Source organism: Pteropus medius, unplaced genomic scaffold (assembly GCF_902729225.1).
Source record: "Pteropus medius unplaced genomic scaffold, Ma_sr-lr_union100, whole genome shotgun sequence".
NCBI classification, from domain to species: domain Eukaryota; kingdom Metazoa; phylum Chordata; class Mammalia; order Chiroptera; family Pteropodidae; genus Pteropus; species Pteropus medius.
This window is the reverse complement of record NW_024346062.1, coordinates 17,234,871-17,258,072: the sequence shown is the minus strand read 5'-3', so window position 1 is coordinate 17,258,072 and position 23,202 is coordinate 17,234,871. Positions and strand designations below refer to the sequence as shown.

Here is a 23,202-nt window from a genome sequence, read left to right as displayed (position 1 = left end):
GTCTGTTCTGTTTGGGATTTGCAGTCTTTTTGAGGAGACAGACAGAAAGAATAACAAAATAGTACAGTGACAGTAATAATAATAGAGCTAGGAACAGAGCATTGCCACCAGAGAGACAGAAGGAATTAATTATAAAACGAATGAAACTAAGGTTTAAGGCAGTTCCATTTGGGACAGGAAAAATAATTTCTTTTCAGTGATTCATATTTTTATGGATATTATTGCCCTTGTTCTTTGTGCTCACCATCTTATCAGAGTCTTGTGTGGATGTGCTTTTCATGCTCTTTAGACCTTGATGATTGAGTTCATTAATAATCCTACTCAGTTTTGTAACATGTATATATACATGCCTTGCCCTTCACTTTAATTTTTCAAATTCTCCAGGTATGATCTTCTATATGTAATTTAAGAAAACAATTAATATTTGGAATGCTTAATTTGGTTCCTTTTAGATTAAAGATATTTACGATCTATTTTTAATTATTCGTGAGAAGATTTCTAAGTCTTGGACAATTTTAACATACAATAGACTTTTAAGCATAGCTCAATATTTTATATGAAGTTCAACAGAAAACCAAACACTGTCTTGGTTAAGAGAGAACTGGGAGTTTCATTTTTTACAAACCACAAACTGAAACTGTTATGCTTTAATAAAATTAAGTGGGGAGGGATCCTAACAATTGGAAGAATGCTAAATGCTATAGTTTTTTTTCCCCGCTTTTCATCCTTAGGTACCAATTCTTTTTATGGGTAAATTTTGACTTATGAGTATTTTTAAAAATTAGGGTATTTTTTAAAAAATCATCCTTTAGGACTTCTCTAGTTTCCAAACTCGTTTTGAGTAATGATAGTTCTGCTTACAGAAAACACTAGTCACTTAAAATAGGTATTTTGGTGAAGTAGATTATATTTCTTGTTTAAGTGTAAATAATTCCAACTTAAAAGGACAATTTTTTTTTCAGTTTTGATCTAATTTAGTTAGCACAATTTCTGAGAGTTAAACATTATAACAATTGCAGTTAAAATGCAGTTTTCAGCTTAACATATTTACTGGTACCTTTTGTTTTCCTTAGCTTATCTCCCAAAACACACACTATATCAGCTTTCCAGTGGAACATGTTTAACAAGTTCAACTGAACTAACATGTTAAAAATAAATATTGAACAGGAAATCAGAAGATTTAGTGCAGAGCTCACAAACTGACAGCCTGAGGCCTCCAATCCAGGTGGTAGCTTTTTTTCTTTTGCATTAATCATGACAGGCCCAGGAGAGGCTATCCCCTTTAAATAGAGAAATGTATAAACAAAGTTACCCATTTTTCAGAGTTCTGTTAACATCTGGTCCAAGGGCCTGTATGTTTTCAGGACCTGGTTTAGAGCATCAGCAGTGCTCTAGAAGACCACTGATCAAATACCATTGTGAATAGTTCTCATTTCACATGTACATACAGAGTAAGTCTCATTATTATTATGGTCGTCTCTACTAATTTCATTAAAGATATACGTCAACTCTATACGAGCAACTAAATGTGAGAGAATTTCATGCATGGTAGAATAAAGATATAAGTAAGTATTTTAGAACACTGCAATGGAAGCAATTAGTTCTGCCAAAGAAAACCTGTAAAGCATTGCAATGGCTATTATCCTTTGAGTTTTAAGAATACTTATGACTTTTTTTAGGTTAGAGGCTAGAGAGTCTAGATGAGAGAGGTCACTTTAGGCAAAGACATCATCATAAACAATGGGACACAGAAAAGTACAAAGAGTATAGTCCGATGCCATTCAGATCTAAAACAGGCAATGAGTGTAGATAGAGAACATTCTGAAAGTAAGAGTAGGTACAAGCTATGAAGCCCTTGATCAATATTATTGAAGATTTTTGGATAGGATAGCAACATGATCAAATGTACATTTTAATAAGATAATACTAACCTTGAAACAGAGAATGATAAAGTTGGAGTCCTTGCGTTAAAGAACTGATTAGAGCAATATTGTTTAATAAAGAGGCATGGTAAGAAATACAACTTACATCATAATATACTTCTACTATTGCTTCCACTATTATTACAAACACATATATCTGGAACAAAGTTTTATAAAATTATGTGCAAGAAAATCTTACATTTTCTATTATAATCCATTCTGTTCTTTTTTATTTGTTAAAAGTTGCTAATCAATGACCCCAAATTTAATTAACGATCCACTAATATATCTAACAGCTTCAAAATAATTAATTAAAAAATTATTGCAATGATGGTTCAAAGAAACATGGTGGTGGCTAAACTAAGAAAATATAAATAGTTCAATGGACAGAGAATATATTCAGGAGAAATGTTCTGAAAGGAATTTTTAGAGCTTTGTAATAAATAAGATATGAAAGTTAAAAAAATTTATGGATCGAGGCCTTTCAGTAGAGTCAAAATGTGACTTTCTACTAAGATAGAGCATAAGAAAGATCCACATAGAATAAATATGATGTAATGAACGAGAAGTTGCCTTGGCCTACCTTGTGATATCAGAAAATAAAACATTCACTGTTATCTTCTTATGACTTGATACTTTTCTCAGTGCTTGACCGGAATCAGAATGCCTAAATTTTCTGGTCGTTATACCAGCTGTCTTTCTGAGGCCAAGTGTTGAATAAATCATATGCACTAAGTTAGAAATCATTTCTCAACATTGGACTGTACTTTCAAAAAAAGTAAAAAGAAAAAATACATTTGTAATTTATAATGCCCAAAGAACATGTTTTTAGTTTATTTTCTTAAACAATAAAATAAAATGTCAAGGCAACGGTACTGTGACAAGTTTGATGGTGTAAACACTAAAAGTTAGAAAACTCAGATATGTTTCCCGCAGACACTGTAATGAACCCGTGGTACCTAGTTTCTTAACACCATGAATTGCAAAGAGAAAAGTTATGATTTCTCTGCCTTAGCTTTCTGGCATGGGTGATTAAAGTATCAGCCATAATATTTCATGAATTCTGTTTGTTTCTTTTTAATGCAGAAATTAATTTTTAAGAAGATGAACCCATGCTAAATAGTTCTTTCCTCTATAAAACAGTAGCAACTGTTCAAGCAACCACCAATCAATGGAGAAGTTCAGTTCCCTGATTTTGACAAGAGTGCATGGAAATGCATTCTAAGAGTTCTTGCTTGGTTTCCTACCCTCTTGTCTTTAATATACCATCATGGATTTTTACCAAGACAATGAACAGGTGCCAGAAATTTCTCTTTATACTTTATTCAGAAAATTAAAATGATACTACTTTTTTTAATTATAAAAAAAGCATTTAGAGGGTATGCTTAGTATTCATCCTATATGCAGTTTCAAAGAACATGGATTTATAATAATTTGAATAGATATTACTCTTGCATATATGTGTATATGTCCATATTCACTGTTGTGGGGGAAAAAAACACGTGCAATTCTTTAATTGTGATAAAAGATGAAATGAACAGATCATATTTAAATTCCTTTGAAATTTTATATAATGTAGCAGTAAGTTTTTAACAAAGCTCATGAAGTTTAGGAACTTCTACAAATATGTTGTCAAGCCCCAGATAGAGAACAGCAGTTAAAGCTCTTACCTTCTACGTGCACACAATTATGCACTGACCACCAGGAGCTGTAAGACTTTATTTTTAATCGAGAAAAATATATTTGTAAGTTATTGTTCCTCCTGATGTGTTAATTTTTCCCTTTTACTTCTTTTAATATTCCTTTTATTCCTTCGTCCATTTCTTATTTTTTCTTGAAAAATAAGTGATGACTTGTCACACCACTCAAAATTAAGTAGGCTCCAAGGAGAAGGATGAAAAATGCTAACTTTGAGTTTGATTAAAAATGTGGAATCACAGGTGTACAGCATAGTAGTTAGACATTTATATAATTTATGAAGTGATTCCCCTCCCCTCCATTAGTTTAGTACCTGGCACTATACACGGTTATTACAGTATTATTGACTATATTCTCTGTGCTGTACTATATATCCCCTCGACTACTTCATTACAATCAGTTTGTACTTCTTAATTCTTTCATCTTTTTCACCCAGTTCCCCAAACCCCATCCTATCCAGCAACCTGCTTTTAATTACCTGGCCTTTCTTCCATACCCCACTGGTAAGAATCCCAGAATCAACCTTTTCTTTTTCTTCACATTCCTTTCCATGTCTATTTGCTTTGGAGATTTTTCAGAGAAGCACAACTTTTTATAGATCCCTTCCTAGAAGTGACCTTCCATATGCTGAGATTGTCATCTTCTCCCACCCTCATCTTCACCTTTGGGGAGTGAGGAAGGATGAAACCTCCACTTTAGCCAACCAGACCTTCCAATCAGACATGCGAATCAATAAAATCAATGAGATGATAAAAGTCATAGCTGTATCACATTCAGCTGCAACTAAATTTGTGAAGTTCTCTAAATTTGTTCTGTGGTCTAGTTCTTCCTTTTCATTCACAGGGATTAACTGGTATGCAATGTTTGAGAGCTTAAAACCTGCCTCTACCACTTGCAAACTGTGTAAAACTTATACAATTCACTGCAATTCAGTTTCTTCATCAATGAGGAAACATATGATAGGGCCTGTCTCATGGGATTATTATGAGAGTTGCATATAATTTACACGCAAAGGAAATAAAATAGTTTTGGCACATAATAAGTGCTCAATAAAACCTAGCTATTCTTCTTATTGTTATAATAAAAGATCTTCACTACCTTATATATGAACTTTCAAAGTTCTAATTGTAGAGCCTTATTCTCTTGCACACTTATGTTATATTTTTCTTAAGTACACTGACATGTCTATGAGCTTCTAGGTTTCACGTTGCCTGTGCAGTCAGATTTGCTCTGTCTAATACTCAAGATATTCGCAATCAACCATTGAATCAACCATTCAAGCCCCAGTTAGTTTTGGGGGTGCCTAAATTCCAGACAAAATGGTTTATTAAATATGCTATAAATAAATCTTTTTTTTTTTACACTGTTGTCAGTTCTTCCTATTTTACATGCTCTTTAATTTGCTTACCTGAATTTCTTTTGCCTCTCACAATAGGTTGTAAAAGGAAAGAGCATGTAAAAAAGATGAGTATAAACTAATATTTACTACCAACTCTAAGCAAGCAATCCCGAAAGGATATTAACATGTTCTGTTCCATTTTTTTCAATAACATTCCAATCAGTGTTAATAACTTCATTTACAGAAAAAGTTAGATCTCAGAGAGTTTAAGTAACTTGTCTAAGATCACATATGTTGGGATGTGAACGCCAATGCCCATATTGCTACTATTGAAAAAATAGCTGAAGGCAGAAACTAAGCTGAATACCTTTTATTTCTTAAATTATAAGCTAAAGTTGGATATTATTAGGTGGATATTTAACATTTTATTTGAATTAAGCACCATATACCCATTCTTTGGCATACCTTCTCCCTTCACCTTCCCCCCAAATAACTTATTAAATAACATCTGTGCAATTGTAGCAAATTTGCCCAACAACTCCATTTTGGTTTTGACTGAAGTGTGGGAATGACATAGTCTAAAATATTTCTCGGTATTTAGATCTTTGTCTTTTAGAATGAGTTTGATTTTTTTCATTCTGTGATTTCCCTAGAAATAATGACACTGTTCTTCCCAGCCTTGCCAGTAATGTAAACAAATCTGGATTTGTGAAAAATTTCCTCTTTTGTTTAATCAGCTTTTCATGATATGTGTCATTAGTCTTTATTTCTATGAAGTTTAGTATTTTTTTATTACATTGTCAGCAAGCATAAAATATGATGTGTGTATTTTTGTGTCCATCCACTATACTGAAAATCTTAATCTTCAACATGATGTTTCATCTCTATTTCTTACACTTAGTTTACTATATAATATATAGTCAATTTATATGGTATATCACATATTAATCAACTGTTAGTTCTATGCTTCATATTTCAAAAAGTCTCATCAATTAAATAGTTAATCTTTTTACTGGCACTTTGAAAATCCTTTCCCTCAAGAGATCTGAGATGTTAATATTATTTTCATATTTAATGTACTTAAAACCTTTTGTTTAATAACTGCTCAGGTTTTGGGTAAGTTCATGGCTGAATGGCCTTATATAACATGCTTAAGTCCTGGGAGTCTGAGACCAAAATCTAAAACTCCTTCTCTTACAAGAAAGTTTGAGTGAAGAATGAACATAGAGACATTGCCTCCAATTCTGGAAAAAAAAAAAATATATATATATATATGTGTAAATAGTGTCAATTAAATCTTTTGTCCTGGAATCATTCTAAAGCATGTTTTTCTTTTATACATACTGTGTCCTTGGACATGTTTCTTAACTACTTTGACCTTAGTTCCTCATCTCTTACAGTGGGGGTGATACTACTCCTCACCTCAAAGTATTGCAAAAATTATTGGTTTCATATTCAATTGGGGCCTACTACCTACCGTCACCTCAAGAAAGTCAGAGAGACTGATATATTTCATGTTTCAGCTTCCCTTAGCAATTTTGAGAGGGTAACCACAAAACCTGAAACACTCAGGTCTCAGAGATTCTTTGTTCTCTTGGTTCTTTAAGCTCAAAAGCAGGATTGGAATAAATAGGAACCATGAGCTTCCTCTGTAAGCAGAAAAGAGAAGAGGCTCTCTCCTTTTTCCCAGCTGGTTAAAAATGTGATTCCATTGGTAACAATGATTTGGGCTGAGGGATTTCAGTGCTAGTACAGAAAAATTCACATTAGGATTGGTCAAAGGAGAAAAAGGATGCTAATTATGTGTTTGGAATTTGTCTGGACATTAACTACTGGTGATAAACTTAGTCTGTAATCCACTTAATATTGTTTTCTTCTCACTTAACCTATGTTATATGTGTAAAGAATTAACAATATCTTTTATCACAGTACACACTGTTTTACCTCAGTATCGTGGATCACTGGTCCTGTGGCTAGCACAAATATATAACACACACAATGAGATGAATAAACAAGTGAATGAGCATCATCTTATCGATATTACTAATAATAACTGTCAAGATTATATTTTGGCCAGATTATATCATTGTAAAAATAGCATAAATGGTAAGATAGCCAGAAAAAAGAGTTTTGTGCATGCAGTGTAATATCTGTACAACGAATTCTCAAGACAAAGTTGTTGAGCTATTGAAAGAGGGATTTCTTCGTTGCTTAAACTGTTGAGCTATAACTTAAGGGAAATGCATAGAATATTGACAAATCTAAGAGATATGTCTTCCCAGGGAATTCTGTGATCTTGAGGTGCTATACATGAAATAAGCATGTCTTTCCTTAAAAAATTAGATGAATTAATATTAAAATGAATTTTAAAAATTATATAACCTTGAAGAACAAAAATACCTTCAATTCTGCATAAAAGGGATGTTGAAAGGCAATCATGTGTAGTGTGAGATCACGGAAGAAGTTATAGAGGTCTAGAGAGCAAGAGGTTTTAGTTGCATTTCTGCAAGTTTTTCATCAATGATGGAAAATGAACATAAACAACTTGAAAATTGGGCAGTTTGGCCAACATACCTGATTCTTGTATATGTTTTCAGGTTTTTAATATGTCAAAAATAGTTGGACAAAACAAAGAATTTAATTTGGCTAAAGAAATAGAACTTAGGTGTTTTAAATATTCTTATGCACTCAGTAATTTTGACTCACAAAAATCCATCATTTAAAAATTGGCCACTCTTCAATTTTATGAGTTTAAGAATAGCATGTCAAATAACATGTTATTTCATAAATGCTTGCTACACATTCTGGCTACTTTTGAATATTATAATCCCAAAGAAGATTTAAAGAAAGGAAGATTAAAAATGTGTCATTGCAAATCTATTCATAATCTTGCTCAATCAGCTGTATTGCTACTACTATCGCTATGAAGTTTACAAGTCTACTGAATTGCTGGAGTGCAACACGGTTGCTCCGTTACTTTGGCTTCTTAATACTTGCCCTGATTATGTGGCAGTCAGTTAATTATATGACTAAATATCTGACTCAACCACAGAATAGTTAATTTAATGGCAACATGTAGATATGATGTTAATCTTTCCTTCCAATGAAAAATTAGACAGTCACTGCAAGGAAAATGAACAACCGGACTCCTGGAGTCAGCACAGGTTATATTTTACAATGTGTCCTTCTGTCATGCTATTTTCAGTACCACTATCTCTGCCTCTCACAAAGCCTGGTTGGACTACGTTTAGCTCATAAAAACTTTACAATAAAGCTCATGTGGATTAATTACTCTTTGATCTCCTGGTTTCTTTTAGTTAGAATCACAGCCATTTAGCATTCTCTGATTGTATCAAATATGTTAGTTTGTCTCTGGGTCATCCTTATTCTCCAGAAATATTCTTATTCTGTTAATTTCCTTTTGCTTCCAAGATGGAAAATCTTTTATTACCCAACTTTATTGATGAAAATCTCTTTAGCTCTTAATGACACATGGCCAGGCAACAATGTTTTAGAAACATGTTGAGTCAATCCTAAAAGAGTGAGTGTTAGTAAACATTGAGGTGGGGGAGCTTTTAAACATGTTATAAGAAAAAGTAATGAAAGTATAAAGTAATAAATCAATTTTTTTTTCCTGAAAACTTTCAGGAATGTTATTTTCATTCTCTTTAACTGGATTGGCTTGGATTATTCTTATAAGTATGGAGAAGATGAAGTGTAGATATTGTCTTTCTACAGTGGAAATCCTCTGAAAAGAATTGCTGAGGAATTGTTATAGCAGAACGATACGTCTGAAGCCAGCCCCACTGACGAGGGCATGTTAACCACAACGTTAACAAGTGTTGTCTATTTTTTTTTTACCTGAGGAAGGAGAAGAGTCTGTAATAAAGATGTCCAGAATATATGTTCCTACAGTATCCAAATTCATCTGATAATCAGCTTGGTTAAAATTTTAGACTATTTTTTAAAGCTGGTATGGAGTGCATTTTAGAACTTTGAAAATTATCATGTCTTCAATCTTCCGTGAGTTCCACTGCTAAGACATCCATTCTGGCTTCTGTTCATATGTAGCTGTTCTTTTCCAGGGCAATCCCATTCATAAATATTTTAACTGTGATGGGAATGAATAATATCTAATCTCAAATAATGCGTGGATCATGGATAGAGACAAAAAATGCTCTCATATAATATAGTGGGTGTCATTAAATACATATAACTTGAAAAGAGTATTTATTTCTAAATAATATGATGTCCTAATTTTTATTTGTTTTCTCTTAGTAGCTCATCATAGACAATGCTTAATTGTGTGAGATGAAAGATATTTGTTGTGGTAGTTAAATGTTTTCAAAGATCTAAGAAGTAATAGGATGTATTAATTAAAAGAGATAAGGAAGGATATACAAGCCAATATTTTTAATAGCAGAGCACACACTTTGCTTTTTAATTAAATTTAACTCGTATAAGAACTTAATTAACGTGGCAAAATGCACAAGGAAGAGAAATGTGAGAAACTTATAATGCAGTCAAAATGCAGAAAAAGGAAATTGCTTTATTTTCCCTTCCCCTGAAAGACTGATATAAGGAAAGGAAAAGCAAAGAAGAAATTTTTTCTGTGTGCATGTGTGTATATGTGTGTGTGTTTTCATGACAGTATAGATTGAATAGATTGAAATAATTTTTTTCCAAATTAGCAAACTCTTGTTTGTTAAAAATCTATTTTTTTCACTAATCGACTAATTAAAATTTGCCTTTTTTTGGCAAGTTAAAATATTTTCAAATATAAGATTATTTTTTAATCCAAAGATTAATGTGACAGATTCAAAAAAGCATCACAAATTGGTCAAAGACGAAATTCAAGATGTTCTCCAAAGCGTTCTTGTAATACAAGCATGAAATCAGATTACAAGAATAAAATCAAGCCCGGGCACTTTGAGAGGTCCTGAAGCTTCAGTGGTGAGAACAGGACAACCAGCCTGTCCCTCTTCCAGAGAGGGCATGTGGCCTGCTAGCAGGAAAAACAAGCATTTTGAGGATGTCCTCAAAAGGAACGGAGAGATATTTGACCTTACAGTAAGGGCTCTTCTGCATTATTTAATATTTCAAAAAGAATATGAAGTGTGATAACTCCATTTTTTCTTACTTTTATTTCCCATTTAGGCCTCTAGAAGGTAATTACAAATATGGTTGTGGAAAATACTATAAGGAATTATAGTTTCAGGAGACAGAATAGCCGCTGTCATATGTTTATAAAGTTGTTGAAATGACTTAAGCTTAACAAGTGGTGTGGACTGGAATATCAAGTCTCATGTGTTTTACTTACTTATAGAAAGAACAGCATGTGGTTTAGATTTCCTACATCATGACAACAGCCAAATTTACCATCATAAATTCACGTTAGGAATTCATATCATATGGTTTTATGAAGATAACAGAAAAGAGTATTTTTAGACAATAGGTTAAATTAACATAAATGACAATTTGATCTCTATACCAGAAGAGTACATCTTTATTGAAGACAATATTCCTGAATGTGTGGTGACTTACTAAAAATGTAATTCTGCCAGATTATCTTTTTTTTTTTTCCCCACCTGGTTAAAAAAAAATACTTGTTCTCCATTCTCTTCATGCACACCTTTTTAGGAGTGAATGTTTCATATTTATTTTTCATTTGTCCATTAATTTTTTCCTCTTCAGGTGTAATCTAGCCCCTGTGGTGGAGTTTGCTGCAGATGTGGGAACTAAATCAGATTTTATTACCATGAATCCATCAGTTGTACAAAGAGCATTTGGAGGCTTTCGGAATGAGAGTGACAGAGAAAAATTTGTGCATAGACTTTCCATGCTGAATGACAGTGTCCTTTGGATTCCTGCTTTCATGGTCAAAGGAGGAGAGAAGCACGTGGAATGGGTTAATGCATTAATCCTTAAGAATAAACTGAAAGTGCGAACAGCGTATCCATCATTGAGACTTATTCATGCTGTCAGAGGGTAAGTGTCTGGAAAGGACCAGTCTGTCCTTGGCACAATGGAACACATAACTAAACATTTCCCCTAGACAGGAAGGAGCCTCCATAAAATCTCCCAATGGATATATGTTTCCATTATTTTATAGTGGCTATTCACCAACTTGAATTTTGTTTATGTGCTATATAGTATTTTACCTCATTCTCTTTCTTGAAAAAGCAAGTATTTGAACTTGGCACTTATTTATGTCCGTCATGAACAAATTGCTGTTTTTTAGATTTTCTGTGTTAAATAATAAGAATCAGAGTAAAACTGATGAATTTGGGGTAAGAAAACTACCAACAGAAGTGCTAAATGGCTAGTGGGTAATATTGTGGAAGCATAAATGTTAAATATATTTTAGGAGCAATTAAGACCCATGTGTAGTTAACAGGCCTACTAGTGGTAGAGAAGGCTGGCTGAGATACTATTCCTTAATGCTTCCCCACAAAAGTTACAGATGCCATTTTTATGAATTAAGTCAACATTTTCCTTTTATTAACTCAAGCTCAGAAGAAAAGCCTAATAAATAGATTCTTGTTTAAAAGTACCAAATGATCAAAAAGGCCAAATTCAGTCATATATATGTGTGCAAAATACGTGACACAAAGATAAGCAATAATGTGTATTTATTGAATATCTACTAAGTGTCAGATGCTATGGATACAAAAATGAGGAAGAACTGATCACTGCTGAAAAGGAATGCATAGGGTTTATGGTGGTAACAGAGGGAAGCACAAGCAGATAGGGCATAAACAAATGATAAGAGAGTATGCTGTCGAGGAAAGGAGGGAGAGAGGGGTAAGAGAGAGGGAAAGGGAAGGAAACAGAAGGAAATGTTATTCTATCATTCGAGCAAACTGAGGCAGGAAATGATTAAGTACACAGTAAACCTGTAGAATTATGGAGTCCATGTGGAGCATTGTAATATAAAATTGGAAAAATTACTTGTGATCTGGTTGGGAAGAGAATTCATTTTTTCCTGCATTAAGCACAGTTAGCTGTGCGAATTTAGGAGAGTAAATTGTGTAACTGCAGACTCTGCATTGGCAAGGTGAGGTGCTAGTGGAATGAAAACCAATTAGGCTTTTGACCAATTTATTCATAACATAATAAGGATGTAGGGCAGAATCAGTGGACATGGAAAGGAAGGGCAGGTTCAAGGGACCAATTAAATACAGTGTCTAAAACTCCTGAAAGAAAAAGGTTTCCAAGCCCAGAGTTAAAAATAGTTTGCTTCGAATGCTGTAATTGAGACTGGGCTAAAGTGTTTTCTTTTTGTTTTGTTATTGAAATACTTTCAAGGATTTCCCGTTTCCTTGTTTAAGCCTCCTGACAGTTTCTTGGATTGTGTTATTCTGCACAAAATTAAATCGCATTCTTATAATTACATCACGATTATTCAACGTTCATTCTATTGATGTTTGGCACAAAGTTTCAACAAAGTAGGATAAAATACATGCTTTGGAGAATAAGTATTTTTTTTTAAGTTACAAAGATACCTGGTAATTTCAATTTGACTGGAAAAAATAATGTGTTCTTAACAGAGAGTAACTATACAATGTTATAATTGTGCTAAGAACATTTCCTATTTTTTGAGATATTAATGTTGAGTATCAGTTGATTCATAGAAAAACAAAGACACCACTCTTGTCACATGCTGTGACACACACAGACATGTACATGGTACACTCCAGTGATAGCTTATTAAGATTCAAAATTGTACTAAGATTCAATTTGTTACAACTGATGAATCTACACTGATACATTATCACCCAAAGTCCATAGTTTAAATTATAGTTCATTCTTTGTTTGTACATTCTATGGGCTTTGACACATATGACATGTATCCACCATTCTAGTACCATACAGAGTAGTTTAACTGCCCTAAAAATCCTCTGTGCTTAACCTATTCATTCTTTCCTCCCCATTAACTAACTCATGACAAGCACTGATCTATTTACTGTCACCATAGTTTTGCCTCCCCTGGAATGTCATATAGTTGGAATCATACAACATTTAGCTTTTCACATTGGCTTTGTTTACTTAATAATATGCTTTAAAAATTCCTCCATGTCTTTTTATAGCTTGGTAGCTCATTTTCAGTGCTGAATAATAGTCCGTCATCTGGATGTACCAGTTTATTTATTCATTCACCTATTGATTCCAAGGTTTGGGAATTATGAATGAAGCTGCTATTAAATCTGTGTGCAGGTTTTGGGTAGACCTAGTTTTAACTCATTTGGGTAAAAGCTAAGGAGTACAATTGCTGGAACTTATAATAAGAGTTTGTATACTTTTGTAAGAAATTTCTAAGCTGTCTTCCAAAGCAGCTGTACCGTTGTACATTCCCACCAGTGATGAATGTAAATTCCTCTATTTCCACATCTTCACCAGTGTTTCGTGTTTTCAGTGTTCTGGATTTTGGCCATTCTGATAGGTATGTAGTGATGTTTTATATTTATTTTAATTTGCATTTCTCTGATGACATATGATGTGGAGCGTCTTTTAATGTACTTATTTGCCATCTGTATCTTTCCTTAGCGAAGTGTTTTTTAACGTGTTTGGCCCATTTTTTAGTCAGGTCATTAGTTTTTGTTGAGTTTTAAGAGTTCTTATATGTTTTGGATAACTGTTCTTTATCAGATGTATATTTGCAAATATGTTTTCCAAGTCTGTGGCTCGTCTTCTCATTTTCTTGGTTTTGTATTTTGCAGAGCATAAGTTTTTATTTTTAATGAAGTCCAGATTGTCAATTATTTCTTTTATGGATCACGCCTTTAGTGTTATATCTAAAATGCCATCACCAAACCCAAAGTTATATAGATTTTTTTCTGTGTTTTCTTCTAAGAGTATAAAGTTTTGCATTTTGCATTTACAACTCGGGTCTATTTCGAGGTATTTTTTTTTTTGTGAAGGGTATAAGATCTATGTATAGATTCCTTTTTTTGGATGTGGATATCCGGTAGTTTCAGCACCATTTTTTGAACTATCTTTTCTCCAATGTATTATGTTTACTTCTTTCTAAAATATTAGTTCACTATATTTATGTGAGTCTATTTCTGGGCTCCTTACACATTCTGTTGATCTATTTGTCTATTCTTCACCAACACCATACAACCCCGATTACTGTAGCTTTATGGTAATTCTTGAACTCAGGGAGTGTCAGTCTGCTGACTTTGTTCTTCATCAGTATTATCTTGACTATTCTGGGTCTTTTTCCTTTTTATATAATCTTTGAAATTAGTACTTTTGTTCTCTACTTTTGATTCTGGTTTATATATCTCTATTCACTACCAATAGCAAGACACAAAATAAGAGGCATGGTTCAAACAGGGCATTTTAAGATCATTAGAATCCAGAAGGAACTACATATATTAAATATAGAAAGTACACAGCCTTTAAATTAGTTCATCAGTACTCTCCTTTTATGTTTTATCTTATCCACTTTTCTTCAATAATCATTAAATATAAACTACTTCACTAATTCCTAAATATTCCATTTCAAAGAGCAACAAGACAAAACTTCCGACCACCAGTGATGTTAATGGTATGCTTTCTTTTGATTACTATGCTTTAGATGTTTTTCACAAGACTTATTTTGAGTTCTCCAGAAAGAATTTACCTTGCTACTTTCTCGTTCATGTGTCCATATCTTCCCCCTGAAATGTCAAGTGATTAAGTTCTAAACTGTGGCCCAGGATATAAAAAGTAGCTGTAGAGATGCCTTTCCACTTTTGAAATACTTTGGAAATTTGTACACACAGTATATGTGAAAGGTAATTTTTTTCTGCGGAATTAATGAAATTAATACATTAATGCATGCAGTATAGTGTTTGTACCTTACACAGCTACTAAAACTCTGAAAGAAAATAAAGAGATGTGAATGCTGATTAAACAAGATTCTCATGATACTAAAACAAGAGCAAAGTTCCCAAAAATCTTGAAGTACTTATTTTACATCTCTTTGAAACCCTGTGGTTAATACACAATTCAGGGAAATACTTTAGAGAGTTTTATATCCTCTATTGATTACTGGAGTTTGTTGTCTCTTATGAAAGGTTTAGAGCACCCAGTACATGCATTTTAGGTGCACATAATCACAATGTTAAAATGTGAAGGCCTTTCCAAGTACTGCAATTATAAGCAGAAAGTATAAGTGACATGGAAAGCAAAAGGTTCTTGAACACAATGAGAATCATTTAGGTAGTTTTCATATTGTCAAATTACATTATGTAAACTTTTCTGAAAATTATGATGGCTTACTAACTTTAAACGTCCATTCCTTTGTAGGGTTTTTTTTTTTTTAAGGCTCAGAAAATATAATTATAAATCACAAAACTCGAAGAGATTCTTAGATTGTTTTAATGTATGGTCATTCTTCCCAAGCCATGTTAAGTGAAACAGCAGGGGAAAAAATATAGCTGGATTCCAATTTTAAAACAATCTTACAAAATAATAAAAGGGTTATCTAATAGGGACAAATAAAAGCTATAATTACACATTTAGGAGAATACATAAATCTATTAAACTGGTTTGGGATTGCAAGCTTTTCATTGGTATTCTTCAGAAGCCACACCGGTCTATATATTTTTATTGCTATTTGGTAATTTTTCTTTTGAGAACTGGAACAATTTTCATAAGACTTTAAGACCAAAGAGGGGATTTTTGTAACTATAAAATGATTTGTTGAAATTTGTAAAATGTGACTAGATATAAAAATCAAGGTTTTTTCTTTATACATTTATAATAAAATTATCAATGTACAAGCTAAAAACTTCCAAAAAAATTAACCCAATGATATAATTTAATATACAATTTTAAAATAATATTTAGGACATATAAAATACATTTTTATAAAATAGTTTTAGGCAAAAAACATCTTATTTCTATAATTACTATAATATGAATCATTAAGAGCTAAGTCCTAATTTTTTGAGTGAGATGGTTATACTTTTCTTATTTTTCTATACGTTGAAAAAAAAAGAACAGTGTAAAAAAATAGATTCACTACTGACTACCATAGATAATTTCTTAAGATTTCTCCCAGGATAGATAGATAAATGAGCATATTTTAAAATTACATTTTATGAAACTAAACATATATAGTTAGTTCTAGATTAGAATCATATGTACTCTTGTACATTTTTTTTTGAAGTTTGCATTTTAGGGAGTTTGCTCTTATAGTTATCATCTCCATTCTTCTATTTCTTATTATAAAGCTTATCTCTATTCACATATTTATATTTAAGAGCTTAATTGATTTAAATATTATATTTGTTTATAATCAGTTCTGGAAAAAATATCCAAAGTTTATATTTGAATCCTTTGCCCCCTGGCAATTATTATGAACTATTACTAAACTATTTAAATAAAAAACAAAATAAGTGTTAATTATTTCAGAATGTATATGATCCATTAGTTTTATTATTTTAATTCTACTTGTAACAAAAATTATGTATTTGTTATATTTTGTCACCACATACTAATTATTAATTTGTTTTAATATTAATATTAATATAACAGTGACTTTACTCATTAATTTGATAAACTGATACTTTGTATTAATCAAGATAAACACTTGTCTTAAAGATTTATTGGTGATTACTGAGATTGATAAAAGTACATATGTTCTGTGGTGTTACTTTCATAGTTAACAATTCTAAAGTCATCCAACAATTTTATAAGCAAACATCTTCACTAAAATAAGTTTTAAAGAAAATGTAAATTCAGTTCATATAGATTTTAAAAATTTATATATGAGTCCTATTTGTGACTTTTGTTCTTTATCTTTTAATGGAGAATAAAATAGGCGATTTCATTTCTTTGGAATTAAAATTTTTTCATTTGAAGTGCTTGATATACCCCTCATGATCTATACCAGTGTTTCCCAAATTTGCAAAATCTGGGAAATGTTTTTATTCTCTTTACAATGCGTATTTACATTGGTCCCAAATGAGTTTACTTGCTTAAAAATTTCTCAATAATTATTTTGGAGTTTGATTTCTAAGGAAGGTCAAAAAAAACCCTCTCCTATTTTGACTATAGACAAGACTATTTACCTCCTTCACTGTAAGATTTGTATCCTTTAAAATGTGGATATTGACATAAATAGTCATATAGATTCTTTTGGGCTTTGGGTTTTAATGCTTCTATACTTTACTTGTTCTTACTGAAGTGAATATTCAAATCACCACAGTAAACTTTTGTACTTAATTTTCATAAACATCCTCAGGAATATCTTCTCTATAACCTAAAGGAAGTTCATGTAACTTTTGGTCATTGGGATAATGGAAGTAACTTACTAAAATATTCCTGCTTTAAAGTCATTTCTCTTGGAATTTCAATATTCTTCATATTCTTCAAGACTATAATTTAACTAACCCACTTTATATAAATGTTTCTTGTTGATAGTAAAAGATACACATACACACGCATATCTACAGCCGAATATATATAGGCATATATGTATGTATGTATATATATAAATAAATATAGAAGGTGTAGGCATATATGTTTATTATGAGGCCATTTAGTCTATTGAATTTATTTTTTCTTTGGATTTCTGCAATTATTAAGTTTTTTTTTAAAAAAAAACATAGCTCCGTTTATAAATGCACATTATGAAAAATTATATCTGGAGTGGTATATGTTGCATAGATGAAAAATAAAAGTAGTATACATATATGCTATATATATACATACAACATATAATAATATTTAATATACTATTTATATACACTCAAAAATATAATATAATGCACTGTTATATAGACTTATATAATGTATAACATAATATAATAATAGTATATATATGTATTTTATACATATATATATATATATATATATATATATATATATATATATATATAACAACTTATTCTTGGCAGTCGCTTTGCTAGACCTTTTGTGTCAAACACACGTATCAATAATTGATTGACTTTCCTTATAATTATGTTACATTGTTGATTCATATTCAACTTATTGTCACTTGGGACTTTCAAAAGTTGGTTTTGCCATGCTTAATATATAGCAAGTCTCCCACTTTATATTTATGTTATGTTATTGGTATTTGTTGTGCTGTCTTGCATTTATTTCTAGTAATTTCATCTTACTTTGGGAGGATAAGTATTCTTTTACACTATTACCGTGAGTGACTAAATAACTTTTGAATTATTTTCTCTTATTCAAAATATAAGATAATATTCTAATTAATCTTCATATTTCATGAATGCTATACTTATTTCTTCATTTTTGTCATTAAATAAAATTAAGTTGGACAATGGGATATCACTTAATATACCCTCCTAAATTTTCTGGGGTTTTGCTGGATCACTGATGTTTTCTTGTGGCATGCAGCCCATAAACAAATTGATTATATTTAATTTACGATTTAATGATTAAGATCATAATCCCTAGCTTGTGAAATTAAATGTAGAAAGGAATAACAAACCTTACAGAAATCAAATCAAGTGACATCCTTAGCTTGCCTCTTATCTGTGTAGCTGTCACTCTGTTGTAAAATATTTTGTTGGTCAAGTATGTCTTTCTATTAAAAGAAGCACACATTAGTTGCTTTGTTACAATGTATGATTTTTATGTAGCTCTTAACAAATAAACAGATTGTATTTCCACATATCTTCCAGCATCAACTTTTTTTCCAGTTTTAAGATTAACACAAAAATACTATTTCTCAGACGTTAGTCACTGTACTCATCTTTCAGATGTCAAAATTTCTCCATTTTAAATGAGTGTAAAGATAAAAGGCTGTGTTAAATTAGGGTGATCCTCTGCAGGCTAAATTTATGTGAATGGCACATGCTTGCAGTAGAATTTGAATCAGACCAGGGTTCCAATAGAACCCCCAGTAAAAATGTAGGCTGAAATAGACCATTAGTAGACTTCAGGAAATTTGAGTTTCTCATTGTTATTTAAATGAATTGTTTTGGAATATCAAATCAACTCAGAGTCATATAAGGAAAAGCAGTTTTAAAAAACAATTGAAAATGGCCACATGCACTCCAAATGCTTTCTGAAAAAATGCCTTACTTGTTTTCAATGTAGTCTTATGCCAAAAACATTTCCATATGGTTTCTATTTTGACCAATGAGCAACACAGCTGTAATATTTCTTTATAAAACATGTAACCTTCTTTAATGTTTTTGAGTAGCGAGATACTGCATAGTAGGTATTTTAAAACTCATGATATTTTCATGATGGCGTATTTCTTTGCTTACTGGGAACTCTGATATCCACCCTTCTGGCATTGCAGCATTTCCTGATATTTACTCTGTTTTCCCTGAGTCACAATATTATTTCCTACCAGCTCTCATCATTCATATTTCCTTCTGGAATGTGAAAATACAAATAGGTTATATCTGAAAAGATGAAAATATCTCACCTTTTAAGATTGACCGTAAGTTGTTTTTATTTTAATAAACATTTACTTAGGTTTGCAAAAACAAACAAACAAACAAACAAATAAGTTGTATCTGAGAAGTCATTCACAGCTATAAGGTTCAAACAGAAAGTCGTGGGAAACCAAGCTGCCAGGGTACCCTTCGTCAGCATGCTTTCCAATTCTGGTTCTCTTTCATCGAGACTAAAAGACTGCAAAGTATCTAGAATGTCTTTTGAGAAATGGGGAAGCCTTCATGGCACTTGGTGACATTGACATATCCTGATTTTTCTCTTTGGTATGCATTGTTCTCTCTTCTCCACTTGGATAATTTCTACTCCTTCTTCAAGTCTCAATTAAAGGTAAGTTCCAGTTGGACACAATTCTTCACTCTCATCTCTTTGAGATTGATCTGAGTGTCTTTTCTCTGTATTCTCTTCTCAAGGGATACATATCTCTAATAGAACAGACTTCAGAATGTACGATTATTGTTCATTTTGTTCTCTGTCTGTTTATATTTTAAGTTTCATGAGAGCAAAATTTGATGTATTCATCGCTTATATACCTAAGAAGCACAAAAGCCCCATGTTCATTATGGTAAGGGCTGGGGCACAGGTGTAAAGGGGTGGAGAATGGAGTCATGTTGAAGTTTGGTTCAGGGTTACTTATTTAGAACAATCAAAGAAGCAGGGCAGCAAGTAGAATGGAAGACAGAAATTTTTTAAATCAATCTCGGTATAACTATGAAATCACATTCACCCTTTAGTTTATGTTGAAACAGTGGGAAACCATGCCAATAAGGATGGCTTGAATCTCAAATAATGAGGCTAGAACCTGGATAGCTTGTCTATCTAGATTAGCAATTTATTAACTAATCAACTGGTATATGTTAAGAACCAATTTGTGCCCAGTATCCACAAAATCATAAAACCAATACTTACTAGATCTTACCTTCCTAAGGTGTTATTAGAATGAAAATATAAGATTATCTTCTGATTAAAAAGTAAACAGATCATAGTAATGAAGTATGACACATGGAAACATCCAAACTGAACATTTGCAAATTTATCCTGGCTACTCGAGAAAGTTGCCATAGTTCCATAATTTAGTGACTTAGTGTTGTCTCTTGAATATTATCGCAAGAATTAGCTTTCAAAATCTCTGTGTATATGTGTACAGGTGGATCTATGAATTTAAAAAAAATAATTTATTATGGTGCTTTCAGGAAGAAAAATGGTAATTTTAAACACTGTACACAGTGAAATAAATTGATTTTCATTTTTTTTAATTCTAAGACCGAAATTTAGTATATAGAAAAAAAAGTTTTTACTACTATATTTAAGAGCTACAGGAAAAATTCATGAAGTTATTTCATATGTTATATTCATTACATGCTTTTGGTCGTGTTATTGCCTTTCTACTTTCAAGATCCAATCTCGTACTGAGTGGTAGTATGTACATAAATAACCTGAGAAATTCCCTTGTTTCTCTGATCTTTCAGGAAAAAAGAGGAACACTAATCAATATGCAAAATTGAATAAATCTGTAGAAAGCTATTCTAATTTAAGCTCAAGTGATTGAACAATTACTACATTCAGAGATTTTTTTATATAGATTAAAATAATTGTGACTTTAAAATAAAAAAAATGAATATGTAATAATGTTTTTTTTAAGAAACGAGCATGACTGGATATTGAGTTTGCCAAGGGAGGTTATTAAAAAGAGTATCACATAAATCTTTAAAAGTTTACAGTTTCTTATCTCCTTAAGATTATTTAGACTAAGAATTTCCTTATGATTGATCATAGTCGATCAACTAACTCTAGCTTCTAATATGGTCGCTCATATGATCACAGCCTCAGGCTACAACTTCCAAATTATGGCTTTAGATATTTGAAATGTCACTTCAATATACCAGGAATATATTAAAGAGAAGAAGGCAAAAGATTTAAGGCTTGCCCACTAGAATTTTCATGTAGGAAACAAGTCTGATCCGAGTGTGCTAGCACACCCTGATTCCTATTGCCAAGAGATTAAAGAAAGAGCTATCTCTTCTTCCTTTTCACTCTACTAGACAGCCTTACCCCCAAATCATTTGAATATCTGGATGAGTAACTAAGCATATTGTACTAGAATAAAGACTTTGACTATTAAATATTTTTAAAGTCTCTTTAACAATTTCTTTTGGTTCTTTGTTTACGTAAAAAAATAAGAATAGGAAAGCCCATTTGGCCCCCCAGGGCCAGACTGGAGGCTCTGTTTCCTACAGGTTCCAGTTGGAGCCATATAGCTGGGATTGACTTCTCAGAATTAAGACATTTATATTTTCACATTCTATGGATGAAATCAGTCAAAAAGAATATTCACAGAGACAAGAGAAAAATCAAAGTTATAGAGTCCTAGTAAAAATCAATAGTTAGTGGTAAGGAGGAAAACCACGGTACCGCTGTCTGAGTCTGTTACCTCTGCCAGCCGCCCTCATCAAGGTGCAGCCCAAACAGCCAGGGCCCTTCTCTGTTCCCCACTGACATGCTGAATGGTGTTCCTTTTTATGTATTGATAAGTGAGCTTGCTCCCTCTTCAAGTTAGGACATTTGTGGTTCAGTGTGGTTTTCTGAAGACTATACTTGTTTAACAAGTATAGTAACAATATATGTTTGTTGGTTTATGTGGGAAACATTGTTCAATATTTTATTTTGAGAACCAATCAGATCACATTATATAAGTTACAAATTCTTACATTCGTTTTTTTCAGATCGGTGTTCATTGTGACAATCATTTCCTCTAAATGGTATTATGCAGAGCCTGTCACCTCAGGGCCTAAGGGAAAGTAAAATCATAAAGCATTTTTTTCAGTTCTTAAGAAAGGATAGTTTTCATCATACTTTAAGAACTTTAGCCTCCTGAAACACCATTGTTACTACTTGGTGATAAATTGGAGTTCTGCTATATGGCAGAATGTTTTGTATGTGCCATGAAGGATTCCTTATCCCTCAAAGGACCTTACTGCTATAGAATTTGAACAGATTTTAGTCTCAATGAGAAATAACCAGCTAACATTCAGAAGAGAGATAATAAAATAACCTAAATAAACAGTAAGATAGCTGATTCTTACTTATTGGTAAATATATTTTGAGAATTAAAGGAAACTAGGCCTGATATATAGACTTTGGGGACTGAGAAGTAAGAAGTGAAAAAAATGTGAGAACAGCAGTACTGCTGATTTTTGATCTCACATTTCTCTAACCCTGTGCATCTTTATCAAACTGATTCATAAAGTTAGTCACTGAATTTAAGTTCAGTACCAAAAAACGGTGGGTGACAAGTGAGTGCTCTGTATTGGGTAAATGCCTACTGCTTTTTTGTTTTTACATGAGTTTGCAATACAAGACCTCATTACCTCAGCAATGGTATTATTTAGCTATAATCCTTGATTAAATTTTCATAGAAAGAATTTCAGTTCAATGCTAGCATATTAAGAACTCAGTTTCAATCATTCAATTCTACCCTGTTCCACTTTCGTCTTCCACTTTCATCATCCAATGACCATGTTGGTGGTCAAATGATATGTGTTGCAGAGAGATTGGGCTGGAAGTTGCTATCTTATTATTGATTTCTTACCAAGAATAAACTGGTTTTGTTTCAGGCAGTATACATTTTCATTGTCAACACCCAATTGTTTTCACAATGAAAAAGTATGGTTCATAGTGTTTGACTCATTCTCTAATTCCTCATTTAAAGCATACTCTTGAAGAAAATATTGCCCTTTGATGACTCTCTAGAGATGGAAAAATCAGTGAAAGAATCCATTTCTCCTTCCGTAAAAAAGTAAACAAAGTGAT

General features: G+C 32.1%; 1 protein-coding gene across 2 annotated transcripts in view; it reads left to right on the top strand.

Moving 5' to 3' along the window:
• Positions 1-23,202, top strand: part of ST8SIA4 (ST8 alpha-N-acetyl-neuraminide alpha-2,8-sialyltransferase 4) — an 84,621-nt gene that overhangs the window by 27,405 nt on the left and 34,014 nt on the right. For both annotated transcript variants that reach the window (XM_039875180.1, XM_039875181.1), the window contains one exon: positions 10,654-10,947. In XM_039875180.1, coding sequence (XP_039731114.1) covers positions 10,654-10,947 — 294 coding nt within the window. The remainder of the gene's footprint in view (positions 1-10,653; positions 10,948-23,202) is intronic.